Raw genomic sequence first — 15,386 nt, 5'->3', positions numbered from 1 at the left:
CACACACACACACACACACACACACACACACACACACACACACACACACACTAGCTCAGTTCTGGTCCAACAGACAATTGCAGTACTGCCCTTTGAGTAACCCGATTTCCTTTTTCAAAAAAGCCAAGTATTCAAAACCAAAGCAATGCATACCCTGATTGCTAAACGAAACCTATGTCCCTGTGCATAATTGTTGATATTCAAGAGCTCATGTTGTAAGTTTCACGATGAAATGCATAATTGCTGCAGGACAATAAGACTGATATTGTAAGAAGTCAGAAAACAATCCAAAAAGTTCTTTATTTTCAACCGAATTTCTGTCTTCCATTTACTTGGGTTGTTCTGGCTTCAAAATATAAAATAAAAAGCACTTTCGTAAGTTACAAAGTATTCGAGTGCGGTTCGTCCATAGAGCACGGTCGTGCAGTGCCGCCCAAAATTTTTAATGTTCTATTACGTAAAACACTCACAATAATAAAACAAAAGAAGCCAGAAACAAACACTAGCCAAATATTTTATCAAAATAAGGTCCTCGTTGGCGCCATAACTGTCATTTCTGTGTCTATAGCGCCGTAAAACATATAAAATGCCATGCCAAAGTCCACGTGCTTTAGCTAAACATAATAGGATATTCAACAATGTAACCTGACCTATAAATCGCTCTTGGGGATAACCCAAGCGATGACGACACTCGTAGCGAGTTTGGCGATACATTAATATTAATAAGACGGCACATCTCAAATGTGCTCCTGCCGAAAAGTGCCGAAACATAGCCAACAGTAGGCAGTCTAAAAATAAACGCGATAGACCGTATGCTATTCTTTGTCAATATTATGTGACCCCCGGAGCAATCCAGCGGAGTGCTCAAGTGAATTGTCATTAGTTCATTGTCTGTCTTGCCACTATTTTAAGGGACTCTGTGACCGTGAACCGGAGGGAGGTGAACGTGACCGTCCAATGAGTTGTGCCTTTGAAAGGTTTTGTAGTGGAGTAGTGAAAGTTATTACTTGAGTGTTCAGTTCCAATACAGAATAAATGAAATTGATTTTTAGCTAACAAACAAATTTAGTACTAGAAATCAAAGGGACAAGTAAAAAGAATGAAAATAAAGCACGAGGTCCTCCCTCACCAACCCAAAGATCCTAAAATTATACACCATCTCATTTACTATGCCCTTGACTATCTTCAGCATGATATAGCTTAATTGTGCACGTTTACTTTTTAGCCCCACGAGCCGCCCCTGAAAGTATTGTTAGCTCGTGTGTAGATTGGCCATGGATATATTTTGTCTGTGATAATTTCCTTTAGTGTTTGCAAGTCCGAATGTGTTTCCTTTTCCTTTGCCGACCACACTACTTTTTTTCACTTTGTTACATTATGAATATGTTTCTAGTTCTCTCCTCATTTTTATTTCTACCCCATCAGTCATTTAAATTTTGCCATTGGGTTATGATTTTACGCTTCCTTAAGGACAGCACAAACGGTTGCACTTTCAATGTGCACGCCCCCAGCTACACGATTTGAATCTTTTTGGTCTGCTTCAAGCCTGCTCATCAAGGCTAACCCGAATAGAATCTACAGCATCATAGCAGAAAGACTGAAATATCAATAAAATAGACAACCCGGTCGAGAATCAAAATCTCATCTTTGGTGTACAAAGGCGAAGAGCCTAGCCATTTGTCAACTCTCCGCAATAATCGCTGGGTATAAAGAACTGATAATCTCACATTGCTACAAACATTGCTTTTCTCGTGTTCAACACACTACTAATAGCATTTATAGGAAGTCCCAAAAATTGATGACGGTTAATGTCCTAAACACCAATGTGAACTTTTTCCAGCTCACACATTATGAAAGTGGTATATTGATGCATCAAAAGTAGTTTTGTCTACAGTCATTCTTTAGGGGGTTAAGAGCGTACACCACCCTGAAAAAAGCAACTATTATTAGATGTAAGTACAATCACAGAGTAACGCACTGTTAAACTACCCTTGTGAGGTCTAATTCGTAGTTCTCATGTCACTGCCCAAGTGTTCTGTGCGAAGTCCTGTACGTTCCATGCGTTACCTTTAGCTCACGTTTGATTGTGAAGCAACCTTAATTTTCACCCAGCCTAGAACAGTTGCGCGCAGCAAATATGACCTCATACACTCGCATTTGTTTATTTGTTGTTGTTCTTTATTTGTTCGTTTGCTTTTTCTTGCTATAAACACGGGCATAGGAGGTTGGGGTACGTGGGTAGGAAGAGAAGGAAAAATGATCAGTGAATGTCAGTATACTAATTGTTTTTATAGGTCGATCCAAATAAAGCCTGTTGACAGCATGCAAAACAAAATTTAATGGTCCACACGTGCGCGTATATATGCAACAATCTACGTGTACACCGAAAAGTGGCCTTTAAAAAAAATCAGCAGTTTTACTAGCGGGCCCAGAAAGTTGTTCAATATTAAAATTGCTGATTGGGCTCGCAGTAAAGCACTTAGACTTTCATTAGTGGCGTGTCCAAGACATCAACACACTGCAGACGAACATTACAGTGCACAAAATTCGATTCTTTGTTTGATCTTACTGTAGAAGAACACATATCGATGCTTTGCCTCAACTTGCTCGACACGATGCAAGAAGGAAATGGGGACTATTTCATCGTCATAAAAACGACTGTGCTAACCCGAGGACCCAATATTTCTGTCCCGATTATTGATAAAAATGTCAACTATAAAGCAAACATTTGACGAGACCCATACGAAAACTCTTGAAAGCAGACGACAACATCATCGACTCAAGCATCCGCAGACATCGGACGTGCTCTGATTGCCGGGAAAGTATTCCTCAATAAGGTCACATATTTGGTGGGGTCAGACTTGGTCGCACTTTGAGCTGTGTCCTTGTAGCGGGAAGGGCATTATCAGGATTTTTTTATTTTTGTACTTTGTCTGGCGCTCTAGCGCTGTCAGTCGGCATTCTCGATTTCTTGGACTGAAATAAATGGGATTAGGATAAACCGACAGGAGTGTCAGGCATATTAGCGTTAATGTATCCTGTCGTACTATCTCTTACTTGTACTACGTGTGTCTACTCCAATCGTACCCAGCATCATTCTAACAACTGCAAAAAAAAAGCATCTGGAAAACAAAAAATGTCGTATATACGAATTGCAAAAATGTAGAAACGACAAGACGGTATCTACATCAAGGATACTTACCATACCTTGGTTGATAAGACCAGTTGCGCCTCTTTTGAATACTGTACATCTGTACAAGAACCCTCCCCCACCCCCACAGCCTAAATAGCATATATTTAAGAAGATTAAAATCAGTTAAATGAATCAATTTTAAAGTATATTCAAAAATAGTGTTAGAGTTTACGTACCTTTGTGAAAAATGTCTACCAAAGTTTTACACACCATGCAGGACCAATTTTAGCAGAAAGGAGCAGACACCTTAGATTCAACTGTTGTTCTGTTCAAAATGGTACCTGCAGAGCTATTATTATTATTATTATTATTATTATTATTATTATTATTATTATTATTATTATTATTATTATTATTATTATTATTGTTTTTATGTTTTTAGATATAAAAAGATACCAATCGATAATCAAACCCAAAAATACTGCATTAAAAAAATTAGTAAATCCACTTGAAAAAAGGAAGGAATATTTCACTGGTTACTGGTCGTTGTCACCCCCAATGGCATTTGTCAGCCTTGTCCGCCAGTAGGTCGGGTAAGTCTATGAATGCCCAGCAGTCCTCTTTACTATGAACAACATGCAGAACGTTTCCAGCATAAATCTTTGTTTCATATTTAATCCGGCGGAAACTTTTCTTTGAATACAAATGGGCTGCACTTGAAAGATCTTATACAAGATAGCAAACTAGATCTCCTTGTAAAAGTTCAAAGATTATTGTCACACTTTTGCCTCCCGTTTCTTTACTTGTTCGTTTCAGTTACATGGAGATTGCAGTCAGCATAAAAGTTACTTTCTAATAAATCTGCTTTGCAGCGGTATTTATTAGTGTAAGTGTCCTTTTTAGATGAAAGTAACTCTACTAGTTTTCGAAAATAGTTTCTGAAACTGACAAGATGACAAAACAGAGGAATAAATGAAAACAAAACATAAAAAAGATTATTACATGCAGATGTATTTTTCATTGTGACACAAATGATCAGACAAAGGTGTTGTCGAAAAAATGCTGTTGCTGTCGTCTTGTTCCTTTTCTAAAACTGAACTTTTCTCCGGAAAGGATAGACCGTGAGCCACCATTACAGCAACACAGTATACAGCTCTCTTGAGATTTTTCTTTATAAAATGTAGCTTCCGACTAACATACATAATGTTGAAAACATGGCAGACAGGAATAATAAAGGCATACAGGAAGAGAATTTCATCCCTACGCTGTTCTTTATATTATAATATGATTCATCAAAGATTTAAATGTGAAACTTAGAAAGGAAGCTAACATATACTTTAAGCAGCAAAAATGTTGAAAGCTTTGTCCAAGACAATTAACTTTAAAGGTCGTTTCCTTTTTCTCTGGAAAAAAAATCCCAGCTTGCAGAGACAAAATCAACAACTGCAAAAACTACGGTGCTGATTCTTGTACTGGCATTTACAAGGAGTGGGCCCAGAACAACTGCGAGTCAACATGCGGATTTTGCAAATGTGAGTGATATTTTTTCAACTTTGGCAATCAATGTTTATATAATATTATTGTGAAAAATACATCTTTGCATCAGAAATAGTCACAGGATAATGCTCTTTAATTTTCTTTTTGCGATCAATTTGCATCAGATCTTCACTACGTCTTCAGTGGACGAAGTAGATTAAAACAAAGGAACATATCAAGTTTGAAAAACTACGATCTCCTTGAGACACTAACTTAGCATGTGAAGTATAGGTGGTTTTGAATCTGAAGTATTTGTTTCCTTTTCTGCGTTGAAGAAATGAACAGTATTCATAAATCAACAATGCTATTACTAATAGAATTTAACCAAGAGCTAGAAGTAAATCGTTGTCATTATTTGCGCCTTGTCTTCAAAAACGCTGCCACGCTTCCAGTCCCTTGTTGATCATGATTTCCTCATACCCACATCGATAGGATAATTCAGGAGGCGGGCTGCTTCAACATGTCTGTCATGGCCAGCCCCGACCAAATTGAAAATAGCATTTCTGTTTGCAAAATTGGAGGTCGAGTCTGCTCGGGAGAATAAACTTTCTCACTTGTCTTTTGCTTGCAACGTCGATGAGCCTTAACCGTTACACCACAGAAGCCAGTCCTGTCACCTGACAGAAACTAAGACGGCAAACAGAAATAAATACGCCTACAAAGGGAGCTGCTATGAACACATGTGATCCTTCGATAGGAGGTCATATGAGACGATTTAATCATCGCTTTGAATTTAATTTTTAACAGTCGGAGAGCACTTTTGAATTTTGTCCTATGAAGAGGCAAGTATTCCACAAACAGTGCTTACCTGTTGATTATTAGCATAACTCTGCCTAACAGTCCACCACACACACACACACACACACACACACACACACACACACACACACACACACACACACACACACACACACACACAAAATACATTTTATATATAATGTCTTTTTCATACGTCTGTCGTCAGCTCTTCCAACTCAGCCACCGCAGTGTGTGGACAAACGGAGCGACTGTCAGGATTTTGACGACTCAGCCTGCACAGACCCAAGTTACCGTTCTTGGGCTGAGGACAACTGCAGGCGTCATTGCCGGCTATGTACTGGTGGGTAACGTTCTACATACGATAGTTATTACAACATGATGCCTTGGTCACTATACCAGTCGAAATGCTTAAGCTGCGTGTTTTATTGTCCACAGAAAGGTTTCATTAGGTTTAGTTTCTTTAAAAGATATCTGAACAGCTTACTTACTACTCTCTCCCTATACCGTCAGGTACAAAATGTGAAGAGCAGTCGATGCCATGCTTCCCTGGCCACCTTATCCAATCTCGGCACGCCCAGACCCTGGATGATTGCCTCATCCCTTATTTCTTTTTCCTGTTGGTCTCCAATACCATTTCTGATAGAACAATTTTGTCTTCAGCAGTCTTAGAACATGTCCTAGATATCTCAATCTTCTCCTTTTCGTGGTGGTGTTTGATATCTCGATTCCAGCTCTTTCCAACACTTCATTATTTGCAATAAATTCATTTCATTTTATTACACAACACACGTAGAAAAATTCTTCGTAAACATTTTGATTTGGAAGCTTTTTGATTTTCGTTGAACTGCTTTGTTTGTTTCCATATCTCTGAACCTGCATAGACACGATGAAAATTCACCCTTACGTGAGAGGTGTCACTCTCTCGTGAAATTGAAAATGCATTTCATTTTACTTTCTATTGTCGATATTTTGCCCATCAAAGGGAATTGTTAATTCCTTCCAGCCTGGCTCGACCCAGAGACAGAAGAAATATGCAATGTTTGACCCATGATAAGAGATATGTGCGCAAGCTGAACTCTTTCATTGTGTAAACTTCATTTAACGAATGAGCTTAGTATATAATGCAATGTGGGCCAATGGCCTTAAACGCTAGATAAACTTACTTACTTATTTACTTACTTACATATCTCAGTACGGCCAACACATTAGAATTTTTTTTTTTTTTCGTCTTCCATGAAATTATCTTTAACTCCCAGATGGTTGTTAGTTTTACAAAAGAGATCCATGCATTTTAAAGTCTTTGGTGGACGTTGTCAAGGCAGTCTGTAGTTTTGGAGATAATGCTACCTAGGTGCTTGATTTTGCCAACTTCTGCAAGAGCTTCTCCATAAAGAGAAATAGGAGTAGTTTTTGGTAATAGCTGCTGTGCTTCTGTTTTGGACACATTTATTACATGGCTAGCTTTTTTCGCTGCTCTTGCTAATCCTTCTGTTTTTCTTGCATTTCATGTACTGTGGTCTTTAATAAGCAAATGTTATCCGCACAATCTAAATCTCCTAAACATGTGCCACTTGTCCAACCATTGCCTGTTTCAATATATTTGCTCAGTGTCATAACTAAATCGATCACCATTCAAAAATGTACAAGTGATAGTATACAGTCTTATCTAACTCCAGTATTTATTTACTTCTAGGGATGTAGATAGTTCTCCTTAAACTAAACAGCAGCTTGCTTTGGGATATAAAGATCTTATACAGTTTATTATTTTAGTTGAAAAGCCATAAACCGCAAGAATTTTCCACTTGGCCTTTCGGTCTATGCTGTCAACTGCTATTCTCTGCTTTGTTTTACAATATTTCACAGAGCAAATAGACCTAGTTGGCCTGTACATGATCTCTCGGGTCGAAATACAGCTGTTCCTCTCTGAGTCTCTCATCTACTGCTATTCGTGACGAAATGATAGAGCAAATGATTTTCCGGGCACTGATAAAAGCTTTATTCCTTTCCTATTAACCACAATCTTTTAAATGTTTCTTTTTTTTAGGTAGTTTTATTATATTTCCCTTTCTCCATTCCATATGCATGTTTTCTTTTTCAGGAACTTCATTAAATAGCAAAAGTAGTATCTCATAACTTTCTTTTCCAGTTGTTTTAAGCGGAGATTCTGTTTTCTCCTGAACTGTTTTACTTTGCGTGTTCATGACAGTTGATAAAATTTCCGGCATGGTTATTTATGTCCCTATTTACGTTCAATTCCTCCATTGGCTGTATTTTATCAAGTTGAATTCATTTGGCGGATCTGAACAGGGCAGGCATATTTAATCATCGCTGGTAAAAGCGATATTATCATTACAAAAAATGGAGTGGCAGACTGTTGAAGTAGTAAACAACCCCATTCACCCTTTCTCTTGGAATTTTTAGATTGAACAAAATTCCCTAAACTGTGCGTTGTCACACATCGTCCCTACTCTGGTGGAGCCTCCCTAACTCGCTTTTCGCTAAAAGATTCCTGATACCTTGCTGAATAATATGCAATGTATATGGATATTAAATCCAGATTGAGACAACAAATGCCCGAAAACGCACTTTAAATTATGCACGAATCTCGCTTTCCAAGACAAAGACATTAGTGATCCTTTGAACCTTGCTGATGCAATATAATCTAGCGAGATTCCAACAGAGCACCAGTAGAGCCCCGTGAGTCAGTCAACCTCGTTATCTTACTCCACGTGGACACTTACTTTATTGATTTCACTTGATTTGTTGAAGGACAAAGAAGTTATCAGCTTAGCAAAATGTATGATTTAATAACCCATTAGAAGGCCCGAGGAACATTATAAAACGACCCAAAACACGTTGAGCATGAGCATTTAAAGACAACCTAAAGATGGCGAGGTTAGATTGGGGCAACCAAAAGCCACCCATTGCGCCTTCTCATAAAATTATGTCAGTCCTCCTTTTTCTGCTTTCCCCAATTGTGCATCCCCTCTTTCTCTCTCTCTCTTCCCTCCCTCCCTCCCTCTGTGTCTGTCTCTGTCTCTGTCTCTCTGTCTCTTTGTCTGTCTGTCTACCTGTCTGTGTGTGTGTGTCTCTCTCTCTCTCTCTCTCTCTCTCTCTCTCTCTCTCTCTCTCTCTCTCTCTCTCTCTCTCTCTCTCTCTCTGTGTGTGTGTGTGTGTGTGTGTGTGTGTGTGTGTGTGTGTGTGTGTGTGTGTGTGTGTGTGTATCCTCTGTATCTAGATAGATAGATAGATAGATAGATAGATAGATAGATAGATAGATAGATAGATAGATAGATAGATAGATAGATAGATAGATAGATAGATAGATAGATAGATAGATAGATAGATAGATCTAGGCATAATATATTGTAATGTATAGATTTATAATATAATGTGGTAGGGAACATATCATTAGTTTACCGTTTACAGTAAGTAGCCTTTGAAAGAATACGCTCGCGACAACCAGAGCATTTGAGGAGACCGTAGTTTTTTCAAGATGGTAGTCAACACTTCTGCGGTGTTAATAACTTCATAACATTCTTCGTCGTTTCTACTTCTGACATGACTCTCCAAAGTAAATTCGCTCCTGTTTAATGAAACTCAGAATCTTGGAAATCTCATGAGGACTAGATTCTGTATAACTGTTCTTGTGTCCCTCTCCAAGAGGCCATGGAGCATGAGCATGGCGTCCATTTATTATCAAGGGAAATAGTTTCCAGTTTATAATTGACCACAGCCCAAAAGCGAGACCTGAATCAGGGTTCTCCATGTTCCGAATGAAAGTACACTAATTGCCCCTTGGCCTCATGCCTGACGTTTTGTCCTTGGGAACCGCACTTTACATGAATTTTCCTCACTTCACCCAGTAGGAATGGGTAGACCTACCCGGCCGTAAGCAGCGAAAGATCTTATCAGCATGTTAGTGTTAGTGTTTAGCACCTATAAAACGGCAGCTTGCACTGTTGGCTTCCCAGGAAGTTGAGGTTGTTTCACAATGGTCTGCTGGGGCAATGATATAGATTGTAAAACGCACTGAGCTTGCTGTTGAGCGGGAATTTGCGCCATACAAATGTTATCTATTATTATTGTATTATTTCTAATGTTTTGTTTCAAACAAAAAAATTATTATTAGATCTAACGTTAAGCTCAGTGGGAAAATAGCATGAAAAAGGGAAAAAATGAGTTACAGCCAGAAGGCTGAATTGTCAACGACTGTTCCCGTCTGATTTTCGTTATTGTTGTTGTTTGTGTTGCCGATGCAGCTTTTTTATTCGCCTTCTTCGTTAGTTTCAGAAAATCGAGGGGTAGGGTGGAGTGAAAGTTTAAGATAATAAAACAGACTTTCGAAAAGGTTGTTTTGCGTTATGGGTGTACATATTTTACCAGAAATCTTCTTCTACGTACGCACTTATTTTATTGATTTCACTGGATGTGTTCAAGGACAAAGACATTTTCAGCCACGCAAAATGTATAATAACTAATAAAAAGGCCCTCTAAACATTATAAAACTACCTAGAGTATGTTAAGCATGGGCACACACACACACACACACACACACACACACACACACACACACACACACACGCACGCGCGCACACACTACTCTCTTTGTCAGCACAAAACCTGCTATGAACTAGCCACTATTTATAAATATTATACGAAATCTGTGAAATGCTTGAGAACATAATGTAGTTTTCACAACACATTGAGCGGTCTGCAGTAACGTATTGATTTTCAAGTTTGTTGACAGTCATTTGTCTTTTTGTTGTTTCTAATGGATTTTTCCCCTTGAACACCAGAAGGTCTTAGGTTGCATGTACTGCTACTGTATACAAAAAAATATGACGAACGTTGAAATTTGTTTTTCCTGGGAGTAATGAGGTCGTTAAATTGCTTTTCCGTGCTTTCGCTCAAAGAGATGTAGGATAGATGTATTAATTTGCACATTGCATATTGAAAAACGTTCTCCAAAATGAAGAGAAAATGGGGACAGGGAGATAGGAAAAGTGTGTGGGGGGGGGGGGTAACAGAGAAGGAAAAGGAGGAGTGAAATGGCAGCGATGAGTACTTACCACATAGACAAAAATATAATGGGGTAGTTGGATCTTTGTTTTATTTACATATTTCAATTTGATGTGAAATTACAGACAATGGTTTTGAGTTTTTCATCATTTACTTTTTAGTTTCGGTTCGGCACATCCTATGGTTTTTTTAGCGTATAATATTCTGAACATGAAGTACTTGTAACATCATTTTTTGCTAACCATTCAATCTCGATACAGCATAATATCTACTACCTTCACACGCTCTCTATCCTCTTGGTTAGGTCTTATTGGGCGTCTCAGCTCTTCACTAAATTATTTACGAAAGCTGCATCAACCCAATATCACCATCATCAAGTGCCAGATCTGCGGCTGACATTGGCAATCATGGTTCTCCATTCATTCCTTTCACCGGATGCTCTTTTTTTTAAAAGCTACGTTACCCTGATCTTTCCCCGTTACCCATTTGTTTCGGTTCTCTAAGTAGGTTGCCCTGGGCCTACACTTGCCTCGTTTGCCTTCAATTTTGCCAGTGAGAGCGAGATATTCAAGACCGTTATGTCTATTCAGGTGGCCCGGATACTGCATTTGTCTTTCCCTAATTGTTTTTAACAATGAGCGTCCCATGTGAACTTCATCAAGTACTACCTCCTTTAATTTCTTTTCCTTCAACGATATTTTCAGCAGTTTCGTAAGAAACCACATTCCTGCTGTTTCTATTTTATTTTCACTCTCTTTGATGATTGTCCAGCATTCACAGCCATATACTGATTTAGAAGGGTTGACCATACTTAGCATTTCAGAACGTTCATTTCTGTAGTAATTGAGATGTTTCTACTTTTCAGGATTGGGCTCATTTTATTTAAATTAGCCTTAGCAATTGCAATTCTTCGTTTTATTTCTGTGGAACAGTTGATATCAGATGTTACTATATCCTAGGTATTTAAACTTTTGGGCTTGCTTGATCTTTTCGCCTTTGCTTATGAGATTACAAATAGGATGTGCTGCTTTCTCTATATTTTTTTAAATGTTAGAAATTACCATTCATTCTGTTTTCTTTACATTCAGCAATAGCCCTTTACGTTTACTTTCCGTTAGAACAGCATCAAAAATCAAAAGGCTATTGGAGGTCCTTTTCTGAGTCTGTTGTTTGACTTCAGATGTTATTATATGTCCTAGATATTTAAATTGTTGGGCTTGTTTGATCTTTTCATTTTTGCTTATACGAGATTGCAAATAGGATTTGCTGCTTAAAAAAAATATTGCCATGCATTTGTTTTCTTTACCTTCAATAAAAGCCCTTTACGTTCACTTTCCGTTACAACAGTATCTGGAAGCCATTGAAGCTTCCTTTTCTGGGTATCATCGGCATAGCTGATGTTAATATTTTCGCCATTTACTTTGAGACTTGGACATTTTTTCTATGTTTCTACTACAGCAGCTTTTTGGTTCCAGTACAAATTCCTGATAATTCTTAGATCTTTTTCATCTATGTCTAGCTCTTCCAGTATTTTAAATAGCTCATCATGTCTAACTTTATCGAGCGCCTTTGAATAGTCTATGAAGCATGCAGATCTTTCTGTGCTTCAGTACATCTATTTTAACATTGTAAAGGTGAATAAAGCATTTCTGGTGCCCTTGTAAGGAGCAAAGCCGAAACATCTCTGGTCTTTGACTTTTTTTCATTCTTCTCATTAGTACTCGCAGCAATATTTCCATGATTGTTCTTGGGAGATTATAGCAGTGGTTTCTCGTTGCCTACTGCCAGTTTGTGTACGGTTTCCTCTACTAACCTTTGTCTTCCATGGACAGCCCACAAGGCAATGGGGGCGTTTGTAGGATTTATGGCACCTCCCATCACCAAGATGGTCCTTTCTTCGAATTTATGAGGTATTTATGCCACCACGGTTCTCCTTTACTCTCCACGACCATCTCCCATTTGGTTCGCGACTGCTTAGCAGCTAACCCCCATATCTGGAGACCTTTTCCCTGTCCACCACCCGTGGATGCGCTGGGTTGAGTATGACGACTCAAAATTAAATCTTATTACTCCCCAATATCGTACTATGCCATAATATCATTATCCATTCCTTTATTGCAGCCAGCCAGTTGATGGCGCTAGATGCAATGACGACAAGAGCTACCACACTTCCGCCAAACCGTAAGTGCTCGTATTGTCATAATAGTATGAGGAAACTTGTTAAGCGTATCAGATTAGTGAATGGCAATGGTAAGAGAAGTTTCAAATGCGAATGTAATAGGTTTCCCATTTTAATTATGAAATGTGGTCTGGTATTCAAGTTTAGTTTTGAAATACGATCTTTGGATCTGTTACTGTCCTATAGATCTACTTCTTACACATTGCTGGCCGCAATTTGGGGGGTTTCCGTCTGTTTATTTATTCTGTGTGTGTGTGTGTGTGTGTGTGTGTGTGTGTGTGTGTGTGTGTGTGTGTGTGTGTGTGTGTGTGTGTATTTGGGGGGGGGGGATGGGATTGTATTTATACATGTATTGATTTTGTTAGTGTTCAGGTATGTCTGGATTATTTGTTGGCGTTTTTTTTTCGTCTTTCTCAGGTGGGTTGTTGTTAGGGTTTTGTTTTTGAATTTTTGATTGGGGGGTGAGTTTTTTTATTTTTTTAAATCTTTATCCTTAGGGCTTTTTAATTTGTTTTAAAGGTTGGTTGGAGGGTGTGTGGTGTGTATGTATAGTGGTGGGGGGTTTTCTTCAGTGTTGGGAAGAACTTGTTCTTTAGACAATTTTGTCAGGTACACTTTATACCACAGATAAAGCCCACATTTCTCCATTGTACAGAAAGGCTAGTTAAAATTGAATCATTTTTAGCCTGTTCGATCCAATGTTTGATCAGGCTTTTTGATATTTCCCTGGTGTCCTTGCCTATCGGTGCCTAATGGTATAACCATAAAGTATTCCATCATATTTTGGGAGTTGACATAATGATTAACATGTTCGGTACGTGCGACGTAATTCTATTGACTAGATTTGGAGCTAGGAAGTTAGTCATAGAGTGCAGATTATCACCATCCACGATGGTCAGACAGAACATATCTCTTCATTACAGATAACAAACTAATCCAGTATATGTTTGTTCCGGCATACACCAAAAGCATGTCTATAATAATATTTCAAAGCATCTCACGGCGTTTGAAGAAAATACTGAAACTTACTGACACAAATACACGTCGTTCGGTACCAGTAACAATAATATATTTAGACTATTACACCATATAATATTCTTTCCACCAGTTTGCGTGGACAAAGTGGATTGCACCCGTTATGGGCAGGACGCTTGTTCTGTGGACAAATATGGCAAATGGGGCCAGGAGAACTGTGCACGATACTGCGGCATTTGTCAGGGTAAGGAGTACAACCATAATGCAGGTACATGTAATTACAACCTGTGTAATCCTGCAAACTGCCAATTCACATTATAGTCTACATGTATTCCCTGCTACATGTGGTCGATAGGCGCTCAGGTGCGTTCTGCTTCTTTCTATTCGTCTTTATTTTCACGGCTTTTAATATTCTTTCATAATTCTATGAAATACCCGGTAATATGATCAATGCCCTGCTTACACTCCGTAATTCTGTGTCTCAAACAACGTGCAATGCCAAGGATCAGGTAGGTGGAATACTGTCACACGGCCAAGCTTGCCCTGACGCAGGACGTACTGTGTTTGTTTTTTGTTTGTGTTTATTTATGTGTTTGTTTGTTGGTTGTTGTTTTGTTGTGGGGGTTTTTTTTTGGGGGGGGGTTGTTTCTTTGTTGGTTTGGGTTGGGTTTTTTGGGAGACAAGGGCATTTTATTTTGTTTTCTTTAGATTTTTTTATTCAGTTCTGTTTTGTTTGTTTGTTTTTTGTTGGGGGTTTGTTTGTTTGCTTGTTTTTTTGTTTTTTTTTAGTTGTCGGTACCTTATAAGAGTGATATTTTTCCGGCAAAGCGTTTCGTTTCTAAAGAATACTGTTGCAGTGTAGAATCGCAGCCTATTCTGGTGCTTTAATGATTAATGTACCCCTCCATTGCGGGCATCTATGTAGAGATATAATAATTTCATAAGCTATTTGACTGAACAATAGACCTGGCATGATATATTTTTTCTTAGGGTCTTTATTCAGTTACTACTAAAAGCATTCGTATGCATAGTATTATAATATTACATCTATGATCTATCTATTCTTTATTCTTATCTGCTTTGCTATAATGATTCTCTCCCCTTTTCCTCGGTTGACTTTACTAGTGCATACCTTCCACTATACCTATCATCAGTGCCTTTCACCCTTGGCAGGGTATAGGCCACATACAAGCTTCTTCCATTTATCTCTGTCCTGTGCCATCCTTCCTAGCTCGTTCCAAGTGAGCTTCATCTCTCTCATGTCCCTTTCCACAAATCTCCTCCATGTTTCCCGTGGCCTACCCCTGCCTCGTGCTCCCTGTGGGTTCCATTGCAGGGACTGTCTTGTGATGTTTTTCCGCTGGGCTTTCTGGAGGTGTGTCCAATCCAACGCCACTTTCTTAGTACTATTTCTTCTTTTATATCCTTTTGTCCTGTGCTTTCCCACAGTCTTCATTTCTTATTCTATCCTGCGACTGAATTCTTAGGATACTCCTCATACATCTATACCCATCCTAAAATCTCTACGTGTTCCATTTCCCGCAACCAGGTGTGGCCACACCCCCTCCTTTGTGTGTGGACAAGAACCCAGACTGTGCCAGGTACCAATCGGACCTCTGTACCAACCCCGGGTTCAGTTCATTCGCTGAGGAAAACTGTCGAAAGTTCTGTAACAAATGTGGTAAGCTTGTTTCTGTATAAGGCTTGTGGAACCTAAGTTTGTTCGTGTGTGTGTTGTTTTTTTGTTGTTTTGTGTGTGTGTGTGTGTGTGTGTGTGTGTGT

At 38.7% G+C, this 15,386-nt stretch overlaps 1 protein-coding gene across 1 annotated transcript in view; it reads left to right on the top strand.

Moving 5' to 3' along the window:
• LOC106012426 (putative tyrosinase-like protein tyr-3) overlaps nucleotides 1-15,367 on the top strand; it is a 17,417-nt gene extending 2,050 nt beyond the window's left edge. The window contains exons 2-6 of the mRNA XM_013085381.2: nucleotides 4,555-4,665; nucleotides 5,634-5,768; nucleotides 12,572-12,631; nucleotides 13,738-13,848; nucleotides 15,154-15,367. Of these exons, the coding sequence (XP_012940835.1) occupies nucleotides 4,555-4,665; nucleotides 5,634-5,768; nucleotides 12,572-12,631; nucleotides 13,738-13,848; nucleotides 15,154-15,305 (569 nt within the window). The 3' untranslated portion in view covers nucleotides 15,306-15,367. The remainder of the gene's footprint in view (nucleotides 1-4,554; nucleotides 4,666-5,633; nucleotides 5,769-12,571; nucleotides 12,632-13,737; nucleotides 13,849-15,153) is intronic.
• Nucleotides 15,368-15,386: the final 19 nt, after the last annotated feature.

The sequence above is a fragment of the Aplysia californica genome, unplaced genomic scaffold, assembly GCF_000002075.1.
Source record: "Aplysia californica isolate F4 #8 unplaced genomic scaffold, AplCal3.0 scaffold00015, whole genome shotgun sequence".
Lineage (NCBI taxonomy): Eukaryota > Metazoa > Mollusca > Gastropoda > Aplysiida > Aplysiidae > Aplysia > Aplysia californica.
Note: the sequence above shows the minus strand (reverse complement) of the source record. Positions and strands in the feature narration are given on the sequence as shown.